Source organism: Nannobrachium achirus (assembly GCF_963921795.1).
Source record: "Nannobrachium achirus genome assembly, chromosome: 22".
NCBI classification, from domain to species: domain Eukaryota; kingdom Metazoa; phylum Chordata; class Actinopteri; order Myctophiformes; family Myctophidae; genus Nannobrachium; species Nannobrachium achirus.
Window position 1 is genome coordinate 22,689,743 of NC_137829.1, and position 27,442 is coordinate 22,717,184.

A 27,442-nucleotide genomic window follows, 5' to 3' on the forward strand; every position below is an offset into this window, starting at 1 on the left:
CAAACGCCTCTGTCTAGAGGTTGCTGATGATGACTGGGATTTGGAAATTGTTTTTTCGGTCTCTGGTGGGTTGAAATGACAGCCGCAGTCTGAGCACTTGTGTTGCTCATTTTCACCCGATTTATCACTGATTCTTTCCAACATGATGCTCTCTACAACCATGGTTAGAAATGCCCTTTCCTTCACACACCAATGGCACCATGGACATCGGTATCTGCAAATTATAGCAAACACAGACAAAAATGAATGAATGATGAATGCCTTTCACAGATGTGCATAAAATACTAACTACTGGCTCAGTGCCAAAGTAGTAGGCTACGCGCACACCCTGGCAGTAGGCTATACTATGAATTAAATTGTTTCTCAAACCCACTAAAACGACCAAATCAAAGCTAATACAATCAGCGTGGTGGCCTACCGATCACATTAGGCCTACATGTAATTGTATTGTTCATGATTAAAAAGAAAACCGCATCGCAGAATCAACAACGATAGCATCTTTAGGCCTCAGCCTTCAGCGAGGAAAACAAGGATGTTGTCTAAAGCGACTAATTAAACAATAAATGCGCGTGCGTACATACCGGATTGCAGGCCTATCTACTGCTCAAAAGAACAAGCTCATATTATATAAATACAGGCTATATGATTAGAAAAATCACTGGAACAAGTACAACACGGTATGTTGCTATTCCATCTCCCCCACCCACTCCAGTCCCTGCAAACCTGCCCCGCTGTCTTTGTGCAGCTGCAGCAGTCCGTGTGTTTTAGAAGGAAATGCAGGCCTATAGCATCACCTAGTGATTGGCGGAATAACACTGGTACCCCAGTGGAATAACGGTGCAAGTCGTGCATACTAGCCTATGGATCAATATAGGCAATCTGGCAACCATTGTCAAATAAAAGTTCTGTTCTTGTCTTCTTGAGCGATTATGCATAGGTAAAAGCAAGTATAGGCCTATAGGCCTACTTGTTGTGTTACCTATATGGTCCACATTAGGGAAAACAGAACAGGTTAGTTAGGCCTACTTTTAATAGTCATCATTATAACCACAATGAATCAGCTTATTACTATAAGTTTCGTTTCATTGTCTTCTTACATACCAGGAAATGTGTTCAGTTTCGTTTCTTGATGTTGAGTTTCGCACTGAGGAAATGGTGAAACGATACTGAGTTGGCATTTCTCTGCCCAGATCAACGAAAAAAACAGCCAGACCTATAAAAGAACAGATTCCAACGCCACTACGCTAGTTGCCATTCTGACAGAGAGCGATCTGACTGCAACCTGACTTCTCATAAGACCATGACTGAGGTTAGTAGCCTAATTATTTGATTGGATAATTTATGAATTATGATTAGCTTTGTTATCATCAGGTTTGACATAAAGGAAAGGACATTTGATGGGAATAGAATAAAATACAAAAGCGATCTAAGAAAAGTAACTTTCATCTCATAATGTGGGGTGTGGTTGGGATGGAGAGTAGGCCATTTGACTTTTATAATACTTTCTTATCAACGTGATGCAGATACATTTATGATTTTTTTTCCTTCTTTTTTAAAGTAGACTAGCCTACACTTAATTTGCTGTAGGCTATAATTGTTCAGTAACGTTTCTCCCAGTTTCTTAAGCTTTAAACAAAAAATACAAATTCAGGTCGGGATAAAAAAATTCACCCAATCAGGAGTGGAACTTGGGAGTGATGGGGGACAAAGAAGCAGATACATCTCCCGATTGGATGAAATTGGTATCCCGACCTCAACATTTATTTTCTGTTTATGGATTTTTTTTTTTTTTTTTATTAAACTTTATGACTTGAGGTATTTTCCGAAATCCCATAATGCGAATCCCATGACGCGATTGCGTGCGTGGTGGGTGTGGCAGAAGGCACAACGGAATTAAGGGTGTCATGTATGCATGTGATTTTTCATAATTAGGCTGCTTTATCGGCGAACTGAAGCAAGTTAAGAAAGTCTACTCTTTCTATCTATCTATCTATCTATAGGCCTATATAAAAGTCTGAGATTGGTCCTGCCAGTTAAAGGACGACTTGTAACCCATTTTCAACGTATCTTTATCTTCAACTGGTCCTTACTTATGATAATTATATTATGGTTACATTTGTGTCAACCCTGTCCAAGTCTCCATCTCAGAGGATGGCTGTGGAGTTCAGAAACGCGCCTACCAGTGACATCATCGATAATGAATTGTACCATTTATCATGAACATTAGGACCAATTATATGAAGATGAAAATGTGTGACATCATTCTTAAAGTGGTCTGTCACGTGGTTCTTCTAGTCTGGTCAGTTCTTCTGGTCTAAGTGGTATGATGCATTGAGTTGAATGTAATATGAGGTAATACGCCCCCACATTACACTGTTATGTTGGCTAAGTATGCATTGTTGTTGTTTTTCTACAAATTAACATCACTATAATCAATGATATTTTGGGACAAGGTAGGCTACTCTGAGTCCCTGACTGGTCAGCAGCTGCACATGAGTTCAAAACAAGAGGTCAGGGATTGCTCAATTTATCTGCAATTACTCCTATACTACCTAGAACTGACCCAGACAATATTTTTCAAATACACTCCCCCTATCTCTTTCATATATGTGTGTGTGTGTGTGTGTGTGTGTGTGTGTGTGTGTGTGTGTGTGTGTGTGTGTGTGTGTGTGTGCGTGCGCGTGTGCGTGTGTGTGCGTGTGTGTGTGTGTGTGTGTGAACTGGTCCAGCTGGCTCTCATTGACTTCAATGCATATTCCATCAAACTTCCGCCTCCAGTTTACTTCCCTATTGTGTCAATGGCATACACCTGGTGCAGAACATGTCTCTTCCTTAATTTGTCTGCCCACCCATGTGAATGTCATTTGAGTTCACCTGCCTCTAGTTAGTTACCATAGGTCTTCTATATCATATACCTCTCTGTTTCAGTGTGTTTGTCTGTAAAAGTAATATGTTATGGTGTGAGTACCTGTAACCTGTATGCAAAACAGTGTCGGTTTTGTGTTAGGGGCAGAGAGCCTTCCGTAAAACCTGTTATTTAGTGTTTGGCTGTGAGGCTACGTAAAGTTAGCTTCGTGAACCAGCCTCTCCCGGAAATCAATTTCCATTTGCAAATGAAATGTAGGCTGGTTTACAAGGTTAACGTAAAGTCTGAAATTAGACATGCCTACCGGTATGTTTGCCTATTGTTGGAACCTCAATTACCTTTTTGAGTTTGAACATTGCCTGCCTCATCCTGCTTTTGGGTCCAACTCTACTCTCTGCCTTCAGGAGCATCTGTCAGATGATGATGATTGTAATTGAATCAGTTTCTGTATTTTAAGGATTACCAAATGGTCTATTTCTGTGTGACTATTATTCAACTTCATTAAACTTGCTGTTTAAGTTGATAAAAGAAAAACAAGGCTGAGATGAAATCTCATACAAAGAAATATAATAAACTTGGTTCTTTATAATCAGTTGATTTGTTTTTTTCTCTTACATGATCCTATCCAGGAAGGATGAACAGAAAGAAAACTCGGTGAGTAGTGTTCCTTTATCTTGCTATTCAGAAGCATCACCTTTAAATTAATTTCAGTGGCACATAATGTATGAAGGAAGCATCTAAGCATCATCTGACAAACTTTGCAAGTCTCTCGGAAATGGAACTATAAAGGCCTGTCCATAGTATCTCTGAAATGTTTGGTGAGTTGCGATTTACGAACTCTAATTCGGTGTAATGGTTTTCAGAAATCGAGGGTTAGGGTTAGGGTTAGGGTTAGGGTTAGGGCTAATCGAGTGAAGTCATTTACTAGTCGAACCGGAACTTTTGACCGAAAAGTTCGGTTTTGGTCAAAGTATGGACAGGCCTCTAGCAATAATATGGTCTGACCCAACGCACTAAACAAACAAAACATTTGCTTTTTATTTAATTTTTTGCTAAATAAACAGTGCACAGAAACTTTTTTTTTACTCCTGCCAGATATGATTCCTTTTTTTAAATAGTGTGATACATTCATATTCCAGTTTAATACTGTCTGTGATTATTACATTTTTGTGTTTCAATTTTGGTGCTGAAACTTGCGGGCTGAGGCTTAGGGGGTAGTTTTTGTTTAGGACTTCGAAAAACTTTGGGCATGTCTCTATAATTAGCCTAAAAAGTCAACAAATTCCCTATTCCCATTTAATGTTTAAATGAGTATTTCACATTAAAACACTTATGGGATATTTTTCACATCTACTCTGACATTTGTGTGTATTCATCAGACACACTTCCTCCTACTGTATATTATCCCAAAGCCAGAAAAGGCAAGAAGCGCACCAACTACGTCCATGCACTGTGGCGTGACAGCTAGCTAAAACACTGATGACCCTTATGATAGATAGGAGAGTGGGGAGAGAGGAGTGTGTGGAGGGCAGCGATTCAGGATTTCTGAGTTGGTATTGGCTAGACCGCACTTGCATTGCATCGCAATCATCAGTCATTTATGTTTTTTAATCATATTTATTATTAGTATATTTTATATCAATTTGCAACATTGCAACATATCTTGTCTATATAATGTCAATTATGGTGAATAAAAGTATACATTTCTATCAAAAACATTGCTGGGAGATTTCAAACTTTTGAATGCTAATGTCTGTACAGTATGTCTGTCATTGAAGCCCCTATAGAAATTTGATAATTTAAATTAAGCTCAATGGAATGTTCTGACAGATAGAGTATTGTTTTCATTGTAATGTGTAATGCCTTATCATGTTTTTCTGTTTAGAAATTCATTTGGTGCAACAGCTCCTCCATTCATTGACTACCTGAAAGATATTCTACGCAGATATCCTGATGGTGGACAAATTTTGAAGGTATGACCAGTGCACATTCTGCTACAACTGTATTACTATTCTGCCAGTTAATGTAATTTTGCATGTTTTTTATGTAATTTATTTTGTTTTGTAAAAATATTATTAGTCTAGCTTTAGTAACCACCTAGCAAAACATGACATACCGTATCACTACAGTATGTACGTTTCATTCCCACTGGGCCAGATAACAGATAAAAGAAATCTCTTTCTCCAGATAAAAAAATCTCATCTTCAATTCAAGTGGATGGTAAGATACAGATAAAAGAAAACATCTGTCACAGATAAAAATAATAATAATAATAATAAATAAATATATATATATATATATATATATATATATATATACATATATATATATATATATATATATACATATATATATATATATATATATATATATATATATATATATATATATATATATATATATATATCTGTGACAGATATTCTTTTTATCTGTATCTTACCATCCACTTGAATGGAGAAAGAGATTTTATTTATCTGGAGAAAAAGATTTTTTTAATCTGTGGGAATGGGCCTTAGTCATGTCAGTTTTGTAGTACCAAGTATCAGTGTTTTACTGTGAATGGTCACCCAATGGTACATCATGTCATTTGCAATGATCTGAACAGGAGCTGATCCAAAATGCTGATGATGCTGAAGCATCTGAAGTTATTTTCATCCATGATGAGAGGAGCTACGGTACAGAGACCCTTTGGACTGATGACCTGGGGAAATACCAAGGTATGTGTGGCTTTCTGAGAGTTCTATTTATTGTCAAACTGATCTGATTTGTCAGTTATCCAAAACATATCAGCTAGACCAGTTTTGAGAAACAAAGAAATAAACCCTATGTGATAATTAACTGACAAAATATTTTTGAAGGCCCTGCTCTCTATGCCTACAACAATGCTGCGTTCGCCGATGAAGACTGGGAAGGCATTCAGAATACAGGAAGGAGTGTCAAGCGTGACGATCCAAACAAAGTTGGGAGGTTTGGGATCGGCTTCAACTCTGTTTATCACATAACAGGTAAACAATGATTCTCTGAGTACATCTGTTGTAGAAGTAAATGGCCCTACAAAACAGAGCAGACTAAATTGAAACTCGGAACACAATTTGAAGCTGAACCTGAAAAGGTGTTATTTTCTGTTCATTAAACAGCTGAAGAGATGGATAAACCTCTGTTACTTAAAGGCCCAGTTCACCTCTGGGTCCACCAGATCTTATTTTATTGTTGTTTGGGACACGATCAACACAATCCTGAGTTATTTTTTGTGTTCAATCTGTGTTTTGAGATATTTTAGTATTTTAGCATGACTAGTGATGCATTTTGTATCATATGATGCAAAATGCATCTAAAATATCTCAAAACACAGATTGAACTAAAAAAATAACTCAGGAGTGTGTTGATCGTGTCCCAAACAACAATAAAATAAGATCTGGTGGACCCAGAGGTGAACTGGGCCTTTAACACTCAAAAGGGGTTCGAGGACCCCTAGGGGGTGATATGATCTACCCCCATTAATTAATTAATATGAATCCAAAATATTAGAAATGATTAAAAACTAAAAACAAACAGAAAAATAATTAATATATACAACACTGATGATAGTGCTGACAAAAAGGCCGATATAAAGCCGATCTATAAAGATGCTGATATAAAGCCATCTTTATAGATTCAGCATCACTTGGAGACAAACAATAATAATAAAATATATAAATAAAAAATAAATAAAAGGACCTGTGGAATACTTCAAATAGAATACAAAAAAACATCACTTAAATCACCAGCACATCTGCAGAATGATGAAGAGTAAAACAAACTATTTATTCTGTTAAAAATTAATTTCTAATTCCTAAAACATCTGTGAATTGCGTAGAGAGCTGAGCTGGGCAGAACTGCCATTTCTTGTAAAATTAGATGAGTTTGGTGATTGATGAAGTATATGAAAGTATATAGTATCATCCCTGAGGGTATCACCCATGGCAAATTTGGATGACAGCCTTCAAACTATATGGCATCAGTACTGTTAATATTCGTACACAATAAAAATCACACCTGTGTGAACTGAGCGGTGGAGGCTGTGCACCGCTGGGTGAGTGGAGCAGGGGTTGCTCAACTGTGTGTGTGTGTGTGTGTGTGTGTGTGTGTGTGTGTGTGTGTGTGTGTGTGTGTGTGTGTGTGTGTGTGTGTGTGTGTGTGTGTGTGTGTGTGTATATATGTATGTGTGTGTGTGTGTGTGTGTGTGTGTGTGTGTGTGTGTGTGTGTTAGGGTGACCTGCTGACCCCCCAAACCCCCTCCCCCTGTGTGTGTGTGTGTGTGTGTGTGTGTGTGTGTGTGTGTGTGTGTGTGTGTGTGTGTGTGTGTGTGTGTGTGTGTGTGTGAGAGAGTGTGTGTGTGTGTGTGTGAGAGTGTGTGTGTGTGTGTGTGTGTGTGTGTGCGTGCATGCGTGTGTTAGGCTTGTGCTGAAATATCGATATGGCGATATATCGCGATATTACCTCCCGCGATAATTATCGATAATATTGCCGGCAAATATAGATTTTTCATAACACCAGGGATTTTCCCAGTTAACATAGAATGCAGTTAACATAGGTGCAATACCGCCAGCCGCCTGCACTGTCTGTTTGTAGTGTGGGCGCTAGTGAGATAAATGAGAGTAAATTGACAGGATTTTGCACAGTGAGGAAGAGAGAAGATTGTCAGCTGTTCTCTCTGACCATCAGAGAGGGGAGAGGAGTGGAGGAGAATACGAGTGGAGGAGAATACATCGCATACACACATACTGTAGGCCTACACATGCTGTTACACAAACGCACGCTTACGGGGTGCCACGGTTCAGTCAGCCCACGGTTCGGTTCGTATCTCGGTTTTTGGCTCATGGTTTCGGTACAGTAAAAATTTAAAATGAAAAAATAAAGAATGCAAAATGTTCAGTTGATTTTAAAGATGGGGTGCAATCGTTTGTTTCCGCCCTAAAACATGATAATCAGTTATTATGATTATACTAGGAGGAAGATTTTCTCCAAAAAAGTGTACAGAAAGAGTTAAAATTATGTTATATGTGGCCACACCCCAAAAAAATAAAGAAATTCGGTTCATTCGGTATGGGCTGTTCGGTTCGGTACAGGGCCATTCGGTTCGGTATACCAGTTCGGTTCAGTATTGTGGTACCCCTAGAAGTCACACACACACACACACACGCACGCACGCACGCACGCACGCACACGCATATTAAACTCTGGAAGGGAGTTATTATGTGCGTGTTCCCCCTTTGCCGGTTGCTCATTTTATTGTATTTATTCATACATCCTCACCACTGATATGGATTTAATTTCATTGTATTTTATTGTATTATCAAAGCAATAAGAACCTAAAACAAATTGGTGATACAAATTGCTAAGCACTGTCACTGTTAAGACATTATTTTTCCACCTGTAAATGTAATTTGCACAATATAGCCTATTTTAGAGAGGTTATTTTAAAGGTTCCAGTCAGTGTTTTACTGTTAAGAGGAGGCACTATGCGCATGCACATTTTTTACTTGTGTCAATGTTATTTTATGTTTCTTGTCAATTACATTTTCACCAGATGCTTTTTAGTTATGGATAGATTTATAGTTAGTAGGCCTACCCATTGTTGTGGACAGACAAATTGTGGGCAGGTTACAAAGTTGCAGTGTTTGTTTACTGTTTGAGGAGGCAAGATTCATCTACTTATTAGCCAATTTATAAAATAACCTTGTAAGATTATGGAATAAAAGAATGTGTGCCTTTTATGGTTAGGGTTAGGGTTATCATTTTCAGTTACAGATATCGTGATATATCGTGGATGACAATTCTTGCAATATATCGAATATCGTAATATATAGAATATTGTGATAATAATATGAGCCTAACATCGCGACAGATATCGTATCGTGAGGTAACAATATCGTCACATCCCCTGGCGAGTGTGTGCGTGCATGCGTGTGTGTATGAGGGCTTGTGTGTGTGTGTGTGTGTGTGTGTGTGTGTGTGTGTGTGTGTGTGTGTGTGTGTGTGTGTGTGTGTGTGTGTGTGTGTGTGTGTGTTGCTCACCCAGGTGTGTGTGTGTGTGTGTGTGTGTGTGTGTGTGTGTGTGTGTGTGTGTGTGTGTGTGTGGTGTGTGCACAGACTGCGCACGCGCGCGCGTGTGTGTCAGAGATTCCGTTAGCCGGTATTTACCGGCCATTGGCCGGTTAAATGTTTAATTGGCCGGTAATTATAAAGTCCACCGGCCACCGTGGCCAGCTGGGAAAATGCCTCTTAGGCTATTTTATCATTTAATCTTATTATACACATAGGCTAATTATTTGTCTAAAGTAGTAAAGCTACAACCATTAAAACCTATCATAATTTTAAATTTGTATCATGTTCTGTGAGTCTGTCTGACGACAGCGGAGCTCACCGCCACTTCTGCTGCTTCATGCTGCGCTGTAGAAGTGGGACGTTCGCGAACGAATCGAGTCTTTTGAACGGCTCTTTGAAATGAACGATAGCATTTTGAGCTAGATTGAGCCAGTCTTTTGAACGGCTCTTTGAAAGGAACGGATCCCAGAGATCCGGCTCACTTCAAAGAGCCATAAATCCCATCTCTACTGCGCTGTGCATTGGAAATATCAGAGCTTCAAGCTCACAACAAGGCGAAACGCGCTGCGCTGTGAGCTTGTATGTCTGCTATTTTAGACTCGCACACGGCCTTACGGAGAAGCACACATCACGTTTCACAGCTGACAGTTCCAGCACCTTGTAACAATCAGCGTGGGTTTAGTGTTATAATCAGAACAGAACTGGGGTTCTTCCGAGGTAATCAAGCTGGACCCAGTAGACCATAATAAAAAAGGGACCCAAACTCTGTGGAATCATGGATATTATACAAGCACGCACATGACTTTATGATCGCATGGATGTGATGCCATCGTGGTCAAAGCAACAGAGGCAAGTCAACCTTCCTTGTGCCATCATAACATAACATTAACAAAATAAAACAAATGTGTGTAAAAGGTTTAATGAGACGTGAAGCCAAAATCATATACTATTAACTTATTAATTTGTAGGGCACTGTGTGGCAGGGCGCGCAAACGGTTCACTTGAGTTGCGCGCCCACTATAACCTATTCACTTCTTTTTTTTTTTGGCAAGCGATACCTCTACATAAGTAGATAGTTAGGATATTATTTTGTTGGAACATATTGCAATTGCATCTGTGATAAAGAGGAAAGAAGCCCAGCGCAAACATAAAATGGTGTAATTATCAGTTGGGTGCACGGTGCACCATGCAGATACAGTATCTCATCTGCAAACACGTATGTGACGTTCAATATAATATGGCCGATAAATTAATTGATTGGCCGGTCAAATATAATCCTGCCGGCCAAGGTGGCCGGCCCCAAAAATGCCTAGCGGAAACCCTGGTGTGTGTGTGTGCACGCACGTGCGTATGTGTGACATGCACGCGTGTGTGTGCGCGCCCGTGTGTGTGTGTGTGTATATATCAGTTGATGCTCAGGCTAGACTCAACAGCACCGTCTCTGGTCACCCAGGGGTACTCAGGCTACATACACATCAGGCTACATACAGACATACACGGATACACACACGGCCATGCTATGGAGGCGGTGTGACCACTGCTAGTTAAATTCGTTCCTGCTGTGCCGCAAAAATGTGGAATGCCTGACGGCCTTAAAGGAGTGTAAATCCCTACACTCCTTTAAAACCGCTCTGAAAAATCACTTGGCAACTCACTTTCATGTGGTCTTTATCCTTTTATTTGATCTTGTATCAGTGAACTGTAATGTCCTGTATCTTTAACCACTCATTTACATGCCAATATTAAAGACATACATTTTTAAACTGAATGTAATGTTATGAAGTTGAATTAATTTGCTCTTAACTGTATTTCGTTTTCATAATTCAAACTCAGTATGTGTAATTCAAATTCTGTTCTTGTAGACCAAATCATCATGACATCACCACTATATATCAAACTTGTTATCCACAAATATTATCTGGAGAAAAAAAAAAAAGATTTGCCAATAGAATTTAACATAGTGTTAAAGTTGGCTTTTATAGCTTAAGTTAGCAAATGTGTGTTTGATTACCGGTAGTTACTTTGGTAACTTTGCTAACTTGTCAGCCATAACATTGTCCGAAAGTAAATAATATCCATGATTGGATTTGAGTTATGTCAATGCAGAACGGCTTTGGTGATATAAGAGAGAGTTGGCCCATTCTCATGATCCAAATGGTGAAGTCCATGACTCAGTATTTAAGTGAAGAAAATGATCAAAGACATACAGTACAGTAGGAGCTGATGGGCTGTAAAGGAGTTAAATTATTCAGGTTAAATTAAACAATTAAATATTTTTTATTATATATATATATATATATATATATCCACAAGTTTCCGCGGGAGTTTACTGGAGACTATCAGGACCAAACTTCCGGGTTTAACAGCAGACATACAAGCTCACGTCGCGTCGCAGATGCAACCCGTTGTGAGCTTGTAAATCGGCGGCGGAACCTCGGTGCAGACGTTTGCGCAATGCACTATGGGGCGTAGGAAACTCGTGGATATATGTGTAACGGAGGTGATCCGAACCTCCCCACCCGGCTTCAAACCCGCGTGAAAGTCCAATATCTTAACCATCACTCCAAAGGGACATCCCTATGGAACGAGAGCAGATACTAGACTTTTGAGGCTTCAGGCTGGGGCTGAGACTCTCTCCGCCACACTCACCCCCCTTTGACCTCCTCCTACGGGGAAGCCCGGATCCGGGTCACGGCACCAATGTAACGAAGGTGATCCGAACCTCCCCACCCGGCTTCGAACCCGGGTCTCCCGCGTGAAAGTCCAATATCTTAACCATCACTCAAAAGGGACATCCATATGGAACGAGAGCAGATACTAGACTTTTGAGGCTTCAGGCTGGGGCTGCGACTCTCTCCGCCACATATATATATATATATATACAGTATATATATATAGTTATAGAGTATTTCCATTGCAGTGTTTCTCTCTTCAGCTCTTTAATATACAGAAATAAAAATGTTCAGATCAGTATCCCCCCCCATACAAAAACATTAAGATTGAAAGCATTACAGTAAAAATAGTTCCTATAATGTTGCAGTTCATACATCTGCAAGTTTCTTTTTAAAATGCTTAAAATGTTAAGGTTATTAAATCAATCAAAGACAAAATGTGTGTATAGGTAAATATTGTGATGAATACATTTATTGCAACATTCAGCTAAAACAATGCAATATCAAAATAACTTAGCATACCTTATTATGTGTTTCCACTTTCCAGATGTACCATGTATTTTCAGTGCAGGACACATCGGCTTGCTAGACCCCCAAGAGAAGCTACTTGGAAAAGAAAGTGGAGGCATTCGATGGTCTTTGTCTGATACAGAAGACCAGGAAACATTAATGACCTTACGTGACCAATTCCACCCCTTTCAAGACATCATTCCTCTTGTTAGCAAGCAGACATGGGAAAACATTGTCACAGGAGACCAGCACTTTAATGGGACACTTTTCAGATTCCCTTTGCGCAATGAAGCATCAGAGATTTCTGATAATGTGTACGACACCAACAGAGTCGCTCAGCTTTTTGACAGCTTCCTTTCAGATGCAGACTTGAGCCCACTCTTTCTGAGAAATGTTACATCTGTGTCCTTGATCCATGTCAAGCCAGACAACTCTGTTAACATCAAAGTTCAAGTCACCTGCTCGCACGCCACAGATGTTGTTTTGGAGTCAGATGATTTAGCCATCCAGGGCTCAACAAGCTTCAAATCCATAAGCTTTTCTTCAGAAGACCGCAAAGAGACAAAGAAGTGGCTCATCACATCTTGTTGCATGAAAGAAGGTCACATAGCAAAGCTTGATACATTAGCAAAAAAGTTGTGCTTTCGTCCTCAAGTTGACTTGGCATTTCTTTGTGGTCAGCAGAGCCCCTCTACTGACAGTAGGCTGAGCTGCTTTCTGCCCCTACCTAACAACGAATCCAATAAGACTGGACTCCCAGTTTATGTGAACGCATGCTTTGGCCTCACAGACAACAGAAGACACATCAAGTGGCAGGAGGAAGACCAGAAGTATGATGAAGCTGCTCAGTGGAATGAATTGCTGGTAAAAGATGTTCTCCCACATGCATACCTCAGGATCCTCCAAGATGCAGTCAAACTATCCGAAGACAAGAAACTCCCTGCGTCCTCTGTATATGATCTTTGGCCAGACGTCGGCCAGATGCAGCACAAAGACAAATGGCACGAAATTGCACTGGATGTCCTTCAGCGCCTATTTAGGCAGAATGTTGCTGTCCTCTCTCTTGCAGCAGATGAAAGGTTTGTCACTCTTTCAGAAGCTTTGCTTCCCTGCAATGATTCAACCAGCACTGAAATAATGACCGCCATTAAGAGGATCCTGGTTTCTCACGGAGAAAATCTTGTCACATTACCAGACAGTGTTGCAAGAGCTATCAAGGATGCCAATCAACACCATATTCCCTTGAGGCATGTGACACCTTCATTCCTACGGTCAGTTCTCCACAGAAATAGTCTGCATCAAATCTCCAAAGAGGAAAAGCTCTTGCTTCTGGAATACATTTTGAGTGATGGACAGTACAGAGAACTTCAGGGCCTTCAGCTCCTTCCACTCAGTGATGGGACATTCAGATCTTTCTCAGATAAAGAAGAGGACATTGCTTTCATTGATAGCAATGAATTCCAAAGGTAAGTGCAGTATCATTGTTACACTTATTATTACACGTATTATTATTATTTTTACCCTTATTGTTATTATTAGTAAACAATCATTGTGTATTGCTATATAGACTATAAACTACAAATAATTTACTAGCTGAATTAATTTAAAAAATGCTGTATATTCATTCCCAGCTCTAGTAGAGCACTTTGTATTGTCATTGTTCTCATTAAGAACTTTTGCTCTACACAACAGAGTCCTGCTGCCAGGCTGCAAAAATCTCTTCATTCCAAGTGATCTGAGTACACCTTGCCTAGCCCACCTGAAAGACCTAGCTACAAAACGTAAGAAAGTATTTTGTACAATGCAATGATATAATAATTATTCCATTACTGTACAATTAGGCCTGTCAATCTGAGGTTTGACCCAAAATAAATTGCAATAGTAATGGTTCAAGGTTTTTTATGATCCTTATGGTCATCCAAAAAACATGTTAAAGGTTTTCCATTATATTCTTAGTGGATCAAGGTGAATTCAGGGGGTTCAAGTTTGGGTCCCTTCACTTAAAAAAAGACATAAACACATCTTCTTTAAGTAGCATGTGAGGGGTCTAAGTATGGAAGTTTTTATTGGACTTTATTTTTTCGTAAGATTTTTCAATGAATTCGTAAGGTTTTTCAGTCTATCGTGCATATTTTGTGTTTCGTCTTTGAAAATGAAACACTTCGCAGAAAAAAACGACCTCGCAAAAAGAAAAATATCATTTGCAGAAAGAATTATAATCTTTGTACGTGTTTGCGTTCACATTTTTTCTACGAAGCATGCCATTTACGTGTTTGAGGATCATTTTTTACAACACCAAGCCATTTTTTTCCTACAAAGCATGCCATTTGACTGCGACGAATAATGTCCCATTTTTACCTCTCCTCTCTTCACAATTACTACTTCGTGCATAATATCCATACCGTGTAAACTTTCACAACTGTACTCTGGAATTTCAAGACTTGGCGTGTATTTTCAAAGTCCTGCGTCTAAAAAGACGACCGCAACAGTCTGCGAAGCACAACCAATCTGCTTGCATTGCATTCAGCGCACACGAAGTCTGAAAAATACGATGTTTAGTCATATTGCAGTTATTTACACAGTCCAGCAGGTGGCAACATTTCACCAGTGCTTGGAGGTTGTGTAAGCACATGCTGTTTCATCAGTCCGGGGGGTCCGCGCCTTCCGCCTGTCACCCCGCCGTTCAGGGGGTCCGGTAACCAGTCCCACCGGAGCCTCAAGGACCAGCAACTACTGATGTAGCGGATATACAAGCTCGCGTTCCTGCACAACGTGCGCTGCGGGGCAGCCGAGCGCTCCACAGACCCCCGCTTCTCAGGGGAGCTCCTGGGGGTCCCTGCCTTGCCTCCGACCCACCACCGGGAGTCCGCCGCGCCGTTTAATTTAATTAATTAATTTGAATGGGGATGCCTATAGATTCAACATTTGGGACTTGGGAGTATAGGCCTATATGTGTAAATAACTTGTAGGAAAAAAATGGCTTGGTGTTGTAAAAAATGATCCTCAAACACGTAAATGGCATGCTTCGTAGAAAAAACGCAAACACGTACAAAGATTATAATTTTTTCTGCGAATGCTATTTTTCTTTTTGCGAGGTCGTTTTTTTTTTCTGCGAAGTGTTTCATTTTCAAAGACGAAAGACAAAATATGCACGATAGACTGAAAAACCTTACGAATTCATTGAAAAATCTTACGAAAAAATAAAGTCCAATAAAAACTTCCATATTAAGTAGGGTTTTTTCATGATTCTGAATTGATTGCTAGCTTTTGTTTTGCACAACAAATGTACCCCACAAAACTGAGCTGCCCCAAGAAAAGTGATGATCACTAAACCATAGTTGTGTGGGGCCGTTTTTAGCCAGAGGAATGTTTACTGTGCAAAGCAAATGCTTGCAATGGATTCAGAATCATGAAAAACCCCCGCACGCACGCACGCACGCACGCACGCACGCACGCACGCGCGCACGCGCACACACACACACACACACACACACACACACACACACACACACTCTCTCTCTAATTGACAGATTGATTGATTGATTGATTGATTCATTCCAGGTTTGTTCAAGATATTCAACATCAATGCAAGTGATGTGGCTGAATATGCAAAGAGGTATTTGCCAAAGGATTGGAAACAGACAAAGGAAAAGCATGTTACCTGGGAGTTTGGCAATAGCGAGCATCCACCCTCAGGATGGCTCCAAGAATTCTGGAAGTTTCTTAATGCTCACTTCAGAGATCTAAGTAATTTCAATGGCATGCCATTAATTCCCATCAAAACCATAGATGACGTCAAGCATACCGTACAACTTGCAAGATTACAACAGAACTCAACCCTAATTTTCCAAAAGACCAAACAAACCAGCTTGCCAGACCAAATTGTTCAAATTGTGAAAAAGGTTGGCGGAACAGTTGTGGAGGACAATGATTGTCTGAAGCACGAGGACCTTGACACTTATGTGTTGAACCCATCTCCAAGGAGTGTCATGAGACTGTTTGTGAACTTAGACTCTCAGAACGTCATCAACGAAATCAAGACCCTCTCTCACAGAGAAAGGGAAGAACTTAAAGATTATCTTTCTAGTTTGGATTCTCTTTCAGAGCCTGAGAAAAATGTCCTGTCAAAGTTGCCTCTTTTCCAAACCATGAATGGAACATGTGTTGCTGTCCAGTCAAGAAAAGCTGTACTTTTAAGTTCAAGTCCAAAAATACCAACTGAACTCCCCATGCCTGATACAGTTGTACAGTGTGCTACTGAGGCTGATCGCAGACTACTTCAGCTGCTAAAAATTGTACTCTTGGATACAACTGAAGCAGCTGGCCTCCTAATTGATGGAATTGAAAAGAGGGATTTTGGCAAAGAAAATGTAGTGAAAATCATGACTTGGATTCTAAAACATGGCAACATCCTTTTCTCTCAGAATGATGCTTTGAAAAAGCGATTGAAAGATTTGAACTTCATTGAAATGAATGGAGAGATGAAAAGCACTTCAAGCTTCTTAGATCCAAGAATTGAAGAATTCAAAGTTCTTTTTGGATCAGATTTCTTTCCCCCATCTGTTTATACGCAGACCCCACAGATGCTTGGGAGCTTAAAGGATCTTGGATTGCTGACTAAAATGACTGATGTCACTCCAAACCTCTTGTTGCATGCTGCCACTCAGATTGAAGAATTGCATTCACACTCTGAAAAGGAGGCTGTTCAAAAGTCTGAGACGCTTTTAAAACTGCTGAATACCAATGATTTGCTGGCCAGTTTCTCAAATGAGCAGCTTCAATGTCTCTCTGTGTTAAAATGGATCCCATGTGTTAAACCAGGTGATGAGAATACATTAAGTAAGGGCAAAGGAAAAGGCCTCTTCTGCCCAAATGAAGTGAGGCATTCAATGTATGTGGACATTGTTGGTCATGTAATGCCTCTGACAGGAGAGCTCTTTGAGAATGTTGGTACCAAACTTGGTCTCAAACGCATACCTCCTCCTGAGAAGGTGAAAGCGAATTTGTCATCATTGAGATCCATGACACAGACAATGAAGACTCCAGACACAGATACCAACTTCAAGAGGAAGCTGCACAGCATTTACAAACACATGCAAGATCACATTTCTGCATTCCAGAAAGTGATGACATATGATGAATGTTGGCTATGGACCCACAACCAGTTTGTTTCCCCTCAGGATCTTGTTCTTGACTACCCATCTAGTCTAAATCTGAGCTCTTACATTAAGAAGGTGCCAGAAGAATTTCTACCATATGAGAGATTGTTGAGCAAGTTTGGACTAAGGCCATGCCTTACAGATGAGGAAATAATGGGTATACTTAATAATATCCAGCAAAGCATTGATGGAAGGAAAGATAAGTTTGCAAGTGCATCTGAGCTGAATGTCTCAATATCTATTCTTAACTGGGCATGGAGAGAGAAGAAGTGTGTTAGTGGTGATATCCCGGTGCCCGTTGGGGCAGAGGCTGACCGATGTACCCTCAAACCACTGTCAACAACAGTCTTCTGTGACATAAGCAGAGAGGGATTGGAGGCACTTAACAAGGATGAAGAAGAATTTTATGTGATCCATGAGCAGATACCAAAAGCAATTGCGGAATGGCTGAAGGTTCCACTTCTGAGCACCCGGATCCTCAGTCCAGAACAAGTTGGAATAGAACAATGTGGGCAGCATGAACCCATAACCACAAGGATTAAGAACATTCTCAATGAATATGATGAAGAAAATGACATTTTCAAAGAGCTTATACAAAATGCTGAGGATGCTCGTGCAAAAGACTGCAAATTCATGGTGGATTTCAGAGTGCATAATGCCCCTCCTGAAAGTCTGATTGACCCTGGCATGTCTCTTTGCCAAGGACCATGTCTTTGGGCATACAATAATGAGCTATTCTCAGAAGGTGACTGGGGAAACATTGTCAGGGTAGGAGCTGCCTCAAAGGCCAACATGGTTGAGAAAATTGGGAAGTTTGGACTTGGATTTAACACTGTATATCACGTGACGGACGTCCCCTCCATCCTTAGTGGCAACCATCTTCTCATGCTTGATCCAAATGTCAACCACCTGAAGAAGCATATCAAAAGCAAAACAAATCCTGGAATCAAGCTGGACCTCTCTAAACAACGACTCTTGCATTGGTTTTCTGGTCAATTCAGACCATATGAATGCATTTTTGATTGCAATTTCTCCAAAGCAAATACTCCTACTCTCTATCCAGGTACTCTGATCAAATTACCTTTCCGGACACGTGAGGAGGCTCACACATCTGAAATCTGTACAAAGGTGTATGACAAACACAATATTGTCACCTTCCAGCAGCACTTAGCTAACAACTCACAAACTCACCTGCTGTTTCTGAAGAACATCAGCACCATATCTCTACAAAACATTGCAGACAATGCTCCAACTCCTCCAACAGATGACCATATCAAAACCATTTTCACGGTTTCAAAACAAGTATTGAAAAACATGGTAATTCCAGATGAAATCCATACATTAAAACAGCATGAAGCTGAGACAAAACTGATGAAACTTGATGAAAAATGTAAAGAAGTAATTGACTGCTGCACAGTCAGCATCGCCGAAATAACCCAAAATCGCGATGGCTCTAATGTCCAGTCTTGGCTTCTGTACAATTGCTTCGGGACAGAGCAGTCCTTACAAATGGCCCTTAAAGACGACAAGAAAGCCAAATTCTCTTTGCCTGTCGGGGGAATCGCTGTACCCTTGCACAATGACCCAAAAACCAAGAAATGGGTCACATCACAGACTGATCTAGTTGGACAGGCATTTTGCTTTCTTCCTCTTTCCATTCACACTGGACTTCCAGTGAATATAAATGGAGCATTTGCTGTGACTTCAAATCGCAAAGGTTTATGGGGGACTGGAGTAAAACATGACTGGAACCAAGCTCTTCTTAAGGATCCTACAGCCACGGCATATATCACAGTACTTTTAACCCTGAAGAGTATGGCTGAAAAAGAGGAGCTGGAAAGTTACTGTTATCACACCTTTTGGCCTGACAGGGAAAAAGCGACTGAAACGTTCAAGCCTCTGGTAGATGCCTTTTACTCTGCTATCATCCAGTACTCCAGCAAGCCCCTTGAGCTCTTCAATGTTGGTAAACATTGGTGCTCAATCGACAAGGCTATATTTTTACATCAAAGCATTGAAGAGGACAAAGGGATTGGTGGGCTTGCAATGAAGGTGTGTCAAAGCTATGTAAAGGCACCTAACCATGTTGTTCCTCTTCCACTGTGGGTGAGAAACAGCTTCAGACATGCTGGTTTGGAAAAGGCTCTACAGAGCAGAATGTGGAACTGGGAAACGTTTTACAAGGAAGTGGTGTTTAGCAACCTGAGTAGCATGGACTCTGAGAGTAGAAATGCTCTTGTGCTGCATGCGATTGACCTCAACAGTGAGCCAATTGACAATCTACTTAAGTGTTTTCCATGCATTCCTACAAAGAGTGGACAACTCCAGTATATCAGGAAGCTTGTGAATCCATCAGGGAAAGTAGCCTGCCTGTTTGATAATAATGAAGGAAGCTTGCTTGGAGGAACTGAAAGTGACTTTTGTTCCCCCAAAAGGATTCAGCGGCTCCTGGAATTGGGAATGCGTGATCACCATCTCCCATTGGAAGACATCTTAGACAGAGCTGACAAAATCACCAGTGTTTGGAACAAAGACAAAAGCAAAGCCTATGGACATCTGAGATGTATCCTTGAAGTTCTGAGGAGTTCTCATGAAGAGGAGGGCTCTCCTCACTGGGATATAATAAGGAATACAGCATTTATTCCAGCATTTCCTCCAAACGGTGAAAAAGACCAAATGGTGAAACTTTGGAAGCCTGTTGATGTTTTTAGTGACGAATGTCGCTACCTTGTAAGCATGAAACATCCTGTGGTCGATCATGCAAATTTGAACCTGCACAGTGCTGATCCCGTCCTCAAAATGCTTGGAATTCGTCAAAGTTGTGACATGAGACCTGAGACGGTACTTCCACAGCTGCAAGAAGCTTGTAAGGAAACAAAATCCTTCAACAATTCCAAGTCTACACTTCACACAATAGCCTATGAATGCTACAAGTTTCTGGATCAGTGGCTCTACAATTTGGGGGATTCCAAACTCATTTCAGAGACTGCACATTCCTTCCCATTTATTCTTGTTGGGGACAAGTTTGAGCATGTGACAACTGTGGTCAAAAATGCAGAATTTGAAGCAAAACCATATCTCCATGTGCTTCCAACAGTCTTCAGTGGCTTCAAAAAGCTGTGGGAATGTGTGGGTGTTGAAAAGAAATTCACAGTTGATCAGTGTCTCAATGTACTCAAGACACTGCATACTCTCCATGGATCCAACCCCCTTCCAGAATCTGATCTCCAAACTTGCCTAACAATACTAAACAGAGGATTGTATGAAGCTAAAGAGAAAAATATAAATGACTGCCTCATACCTAATGAACATGGTGTTTTACAGCCTGCAAGCAAACTATATTTCAATGACAGCCCCTGGATGCCAGTCACTTCAGCTGACACTTTGTGCCATGAGAATATCCCACGTGTCATGGCTCTCTACTTTGGAATTAATACAACCAAGGGTCAAACTCTGGAAGATCATTTAGTGGAGAACTCACCCTTTGAACAGTTTGATTTTGAACAGCAAGAGCAACTGACTGTCCGAATTAAAAACATAATTTCAGCGTATCCAGCCAAGAAGGATATCCTGAAAGAGCTCATCCAAAATGCAGATGATGCAGAGGCAACAGAAATCCATTTTGTTTGGGACAAAAGGCAGCATGGCACAGAGAAAACATTTGGGGAGAAATGGAACCAGCTACAGGGCCCGGCACTATGTGTATACAACAATCGGGTGTTTTCTGATGCCGATCTGAAAGGCATTCAACTGCTAGGAGAAGGTGGGAAACATGACATTCCAGGGAAAACTGGAAAATATGGACTTGGATTCAACTCTGTTTACCATTTGACTGATTGCCCTTCAATCATGACCGGAGATAAAGATCTTTGCATTTCTGATCCAAATCGGAAATACATTGAAGGCTCGTCTGGAAAAGCTGGATGTGGTTACAAACTACCAAAGGTTTTTAAGGAGATGTATGATGATGTCTACAAGTCATTTCTTCCAGACAAATTTCCACTTAGAGATGGCACCATGTTCAGACTGCCTCTTAGAACAGGTGATATGGCAAACAAATCAGAAATATCGAACCAGGGAGTGACTGATCAGGATATGATTGAGTTGTCCAAAGCCCTGTCTGAAGATCCTGAAGGGTTGATCCTGTTTCTGAAAAACATCCGCAAAATACAATTCCATGAAATAAACGAACTCTCGCAAGACCTCTGCACAACCTTCACAGTTGAAAAACATCTTTCAGAGAAGAGCAATAAAGAAAGATGTTCTTTTCAAAAGCATCTATGCACTGCACTGCAATCCGACGAAGCAGCAACACCACGCCAAGCCATTTATGACATCAGCGTTTCAGCCAGTGACATTTCATTCAATGAAAGACCTGAAAGGAGGAGTAATTGGATAATTGCAGAGCAGTTTGGCTCCTTCAAAAGCAGCAATGGAAAAGAGAGGAAACATTCAGACATTATACCCCAAGCAGCACTAGCTGCATGTGTGTATTCTAAGCCAGTCAGAACGGGAGACTTCGATGGAGGAGTCTTTTGTTCACTTCCTCTGCCAGGCAAAACTACTGGACTTCCAATACATGTCAATGGAAACTTTGAGGTTGATTCCTCCAGGAGGGGCCTTTGGAAAGCAGATGGTCAAAGTCTGAAAACTATTTGGAATGAGTCTTTAAAACAGGACGTCATAGCTCCGTTGTATGCAGATTTGATTCACTACCTCTGTGGTAGCATTGCCAATATGAAAGTATGTTCCTTAACTAATGAGTATTCATCATCAGAGCTTGATAGGTCTTACTTGAGTTTTTTCCCAACGGTCTCAAAAGACGTTGCCCAGGATTGGCATGGTATGGTACAAGAAGTGTATCGATCAATAAATGACAAAGCACTGGATGTCATTCCATTGTTGCAGCACTCAAAACGTAAAGTTGGATCTCAGTCAATTACAGAGTTCACTTTTGACTGGTGTACTGTCACAAAGACAGAACTGACTGATGCACCTTACTTGATAAACCCAAAGAGCACCCACATGAGTTCCATTTTGGAGGATCTTGGAATGAAGTTAGTTCCTTATTCCAGAAAAATGTCAGCAATTTGGCAAGGCTTCAATACTGCTGAAATTGAATTGAACTCCGTCAGTCCGTCAACTGTGCGAAATTTCCTTCGAGAAAAACCACTGAATAATCCAAACCAAACCAACGGGGGTTTACCTTTACCTATCTCACACACTCTCATTAGAGATGAAAACAGATGCTCCGTGCTGTTAAACTTCTGCTTGAGAGATGTCAAAGCAGAGAATTGCACTTCAATTGATGGACTTCCGCTTCTTCTCACAAAAGATAAAGTTCTGAGAGTGTTCAATTGTACATCTCCCAAGCTAATATCAAGATATGATAACCTGTTCTTTGGATATGAGGCAGATTTTGCAGATCATAACATTAATACGAACACGATTCTAGAAGACGGTGGCTTTCTTCACAGTTTGACAATTCCCACATCAGTGAAGTATATAAAACCTTTACTTCAGCATCTCCTTAAAGACTGTGAAGTTGATCCAAGCTGTAACCTCCATGTCCCAAATGAGGCAATACAGAAGTGGCTGAAAGAACTTTGGAGATTCTTCAAAAGCCAAATCACAACATCATCACCACTAGATGGAGGAAGTGAGCTACATATGACACTGAGTTCTGTCAAGGAGCTGTTCTATGACTGTTGTATTTTACATGTTGTATGTCCGAGGTTAAACAACAGACCCTTTCTCCAACTAATGAAAGACATGCCAAGTGTGATTCATATTGGCAGAGAAGATGACATATCAAGCATTCTGTTTAAACTTGGCTTCACAAAGCTTAATTGGATATTCTACACTGAGGTGAGCACACAGATACATTCACTTTTTCAGCCTGAACTCATGAATCCACATGAGAGACATGCTGTATTAGATGAAATCTACAAACTCAATCATTCAGAATTTCACCACCTTTCCAACTATGAGTTAACAGAACTTCAACATTTTTTACAATCTGGAATAACCACATCCAAAACCAAACAGGATTATCAGAGAAAGCTCACATCTTTGCCGTTATTTGAAACCATACATGGGGGGCGAGTGCCGCTTGATCATCCTGGACAAGTATCCATCCTCAACTTGACCTTAATCTCAGTGCCAGGATTTTCAGATCTCTTATCGCGGCATCACAGAAACACAATTTTTCTCAAGCACAGTTTTGTGAATGCGTCACTATCTGAACTCTTGAACATCAAAATAGTGTCTGATTTGGAGTTCTTCATGAAGTTCATCTTGCCCATCCTACACAAGCTCACAGAAAGACAGATTATTGACTGTGTCAAAATATTGTTGTTAGTACAAAAATCTTACAATTACCATGAACAAAAGGACAACATAATCTCTTCACTGAAGGATGTGAAATTGATTCAGAGTGCCCATGGGAAGATGGAGAAGGCATCCTACTACTTTGATGAGAGTGTTGACCTGTATAAGATGATGATGCCTCAAGACAAATTTGTACCTGAAAGATTTTGGAAAGAGTTTGGCACACTCCAGCAGCTTGGCACATTCCAGCAGTTTGACACAATCCAACAAGTGAAAGCATTGCTCAAAGACCTTGGAATGAAACATGTTGTGTCAAAGGAGAAGATCATAGATTTTGCACATCAAATAGAACGAGAGGCTAAAGAACAATTTGAACTCGAGGAGCTCAAACAGAAGTCATCAGAACTGTTGCAAACAGTGAGACATCTGTTGGAACCAGCATTGACAAAAGAGGGCAATGATAACAAACAAGAGGAAAACCAAATGTTGATGGAGAGAATTGCTGACATCAAATTCCTTTTTACAGTTCCGATTAGAAAAGAACTGTTGGACTACCATCAGCCATTTGCAGCCGAGAGGTCTGCTGTTGCAATCAGAGGATCTTTGATTCAAAGTGGTGAATTATTCAGGGATAAACATCTGATTTGGACCTCAATGCCAGTAATATCTTTACCAGGCTACTGGTCAAAGAATAACATAATGCAAATGGTGAAGCATGCTGGAGCCCTTGAAAGTCCACCTGGCCCTTGCGTCACCACAAACATCAGCAACATCTGTCAAGTACCATGTCAAACTAATGACTTGATCAAAACTCGTGCTGAAGTGTTTCGCATTTCATATGACTATCTACAAAGAAATAATTGTATCAGTCTTTCACTGACTGGCCTCCCTGTTGTGCTGGTTGAAAACGACACAAAACTGGTGAAAAGTGAAGAGACATCTCTAAGCCTCCACAATGACTGGGCGTTCAGGCCCTATTTGTACAAAATTCCTGGGGACGATATCATGTATGCAAGGTTCTTCAAACAAATTGGTGTTAATGAGGAGCCAACAGCAGTGCAGTACTGCAATGTCCTTGGAGCAATTTACTCTGAGACCTGCGATAAAATAACTCTAAACAAAGATCAGCGGATAACTACCGAACATGCGGTGAAGGAACTGTTTCAGCTGATAAAAAATCAAGGGAGCACATCAGCCCTTAAACTGCCAAAGGTTGTGCACCTTCCTTCAAGAGATGGTAGGTTGTATCCATCAAACACACTCTATTTCAATGACACAGTGTTCCAGGCAAGCAGGTTAGAAAGAGCGTTGGAGGACAAAATATGCCTCCTCAAAAACCTCTTTTTGGGCTTTGATAAGTTGGAACGTTATCGACTGCTGCAATTGCTACCAAAGGAAATTCAGCCCAAAATGCTCTCTCAGTATACTATGGAGAAGGTGGTGGATTCACACATGCAGGCATGTGAGTCTGGAGTCAGCTGCAACTTTAGTGGATGGTTTGAGAAGCATCTCTCCTCAATACACTTCAGACATGGACTTATCTGCCTCATTAGAGCGCATTCAAAGGAAATTACAGAAGAAGACGCAACCAACATGTGTAAGCAGATGTTTGGCAGCATTCAGATGGTCTGCTGCAAAAGCCTTGAAACAGAGCTTTGGTTTGATCAACAACCACTAAATGACACCAAGGCTGAAACAGATGTCAGTGTCAAAAAGGGACCACAAGGTTGCATGTTCTACTTGAAACACAGTGACACCATGGATCTAAAAGTGATAAATGAAGTCAACATGACACTGACTAAAGAGATCAATGCTCTCTTGGATAATAAAATTGCCTCAGACCACCTACCAGTTCTTGGACAGCTACTTACGTGTGACACACTGCAGGAGGTTCAGAAAACATTGGCTAAGAACGAAATTCATGACAGTGTTGAAACTCCCGACTTCCTTCTTGATACAGCTGCCCCTGGGACAGCTATTCCTGAGGAATGGCATGATTCCTTAGATATGAACGTCATCAATAACTTTGAAGAAGGGGAATATGTTGGCTATACTGACTCTGCTTCAGACGAGGAGTACATTTTTGCAGTTATTTTTGAAGAGCTGCCAGAGCCAGCTGGACAATTATATTCACACAGATACAAAATACTAATTGGTAAAGATGAGGTCATCGAAGTCGGCTTCCTCGATCTATATCAGTTTAAAAGAGAGAAGAGGACATCCTGCATGGAACTAGAGCCATTAACACACTCTGTGCCACATACTTCGCATGCATCATCTACAAGGCCATCACCCACAACTATTGACGAGGCCAAAAAGGAAATTGATGAATGTTTGGCAGAGATCTGGACTCTTTCTGTGGAGGACAGGCAAAAGGCCATCAAACGGCTGTACCTGAGATGGCATCCAGACAAAAACCCAAAAGACGATCAGCTCAGCACTGAAGCATTCAAGTACTTGCTGAACAGAATTGATGAGCTGATGACAGGCAAAAAGTCAAAATCTTCTCATCCACGGCAGAACACAAATTACGGAGACTTCCATCCACGTCAGAACACAAATTACAGAGGCTTCCATCCACAGCAGAACACAAATTACGGAGACTTCCATCCACGTCAGAACACAAATTACAGAGGCTTCCATCCACAGCAGAACACAAATTACGGAGACTTCCATCCACGGCAGAATACAAATTACGGAGACTTCCATCCACGGCAGAACACAATTGACAGAGACTTTCATCCACGGCAGAACACAGATGATAGAGTTAATTACAGAGACTTCTATGAGCAGTGGGATCAGGAAGCCATGTGCCACAGACGTGGTCGAGAGAGGTTCAATAGAGACTACGATTCATTCAGTTATAACTTTTGGACACATCATGGAAATGTCCCAAGACCAAACAGAGAGGAGGCCCAGCGCTGGTGTAGACAGGCTCGCTGTGACCTCACAGCCGCTCACAAAGACACTGGCGGTGGGAGCACGGAGTGGTGTCTGTTCAAGGTCCATCAAGCTGTGGAAAAGGCTCTCATTGCTGCAGAGTACAAAAGAACAGGTCAACAGGTCAACAACTGCTCCATTACACAACTTGCAGAAAGAATATCCCGCTACAGAGATCAGTTCATTCATTTGCCCCAGATTGTTGAAGAACTACAGTTACTGGGAGTCGACGCCAAGAAGACTCAGTATCCAAGCTTTCACCCTCATCCCCTCATTCCCAATGGGCGGTTCAAACCAGAGAATGAAACTCGAGCACTGGAGCTGGCATCAGATATTCTCAGTCAAATGGAGGCATATGTCAATTAAGCATTGAAGATGGTAGGCTAAATGTGTTTAAGAATACTGTTAAAATTGTTGTCGACCATACATATTGTGAACACTTTGTGAAAAAAAAGAAATACTTAGCGGGACCAATAATTTTGATTTTCTTTGAGATGAATATGAAAACATTTTACCATTTAGAACATGACATAAAATTGCATGCTTGTACATCAAGTTTTGAATTTTACTAAATAAATGTAATCCATCTATATATTTTGTCTGTTATATTTTTTGAGCTGTGATTTCTTATGTATCAGAATATAAGGGCAGAGGGTGTCATTGTTAGTCATTAGTAAAGTTGCACTAGTAATTTGATAATACAGTACATGGTATGGAGGAAGCAGTATATTAATGACCTTTCAAGGGCTGGACCCACTATGAATACTGTGCCTGCCTGGAATCATGTCTCCAATTTGTTTTCCTATTGTCACAAAAGAACAAATACAAAAAGAGTTAAAGGGATATTCCACTTTCAAAAAACTTTTTGTCATCGTATG

The 27,442-nt window shown here is 40.6% G+C and overlaps 2 protein-coding genes across 2 annotated transcripts; both read left to right on the forward strand.

The window, feature by feature from the left end:
• Positions 1 to 1,262: 1,262 nt before the first annotated feature.
• LOC308307495 (sacsin-like) lies at positions 1,263 to 14,872 on the forward strand (the record flags this gene model as incomplete). Its single annotated transcript, XM_080752761.1, has 8 exons — positions 1,263 to 1,309; positions 3,496 to 3,520; positions 4,752 to 4,839; positions 5,472 to 5,583; positions 5,725 to 5,871; positions 12,173 to 13,601; positions 13,828 to 13,916; positions 14,781 to 14,872. Exons 2-8 carry the CDS (start codon positions 3,501 to 3,503, stop codon positions 14,870 to 14,872), a joined length of 1,977 nt encoding a protein of 658 aa, XP_080608887.1. The 5' UTR covers positions 1,263 to 1,309; positions 3,496 to 3,500.
• A 1,238-nt stretch (positions 14,873 to 16,110) lies between these two features.
• On the forward strand, positions 16,111 to 27,021 carry LOC308307496 (sacsin-like). The gene has a single exon (XM_080752762.1). The coding sequence runs from the start codon at positions 16,125 to 16,127 to the stop codon at positions 26,928 to 26,930; it is 10,806 nt and encodes a 3,601-aa protein (XP_080608888.1). The 5' UTR covers positions 16,111 to 16,124; the 3' UTR covers positions 26,931 to 27,021.
• The last annotated feature ends 421 nt before the right edge of the window (positions 27,022 to 27,442 follow it).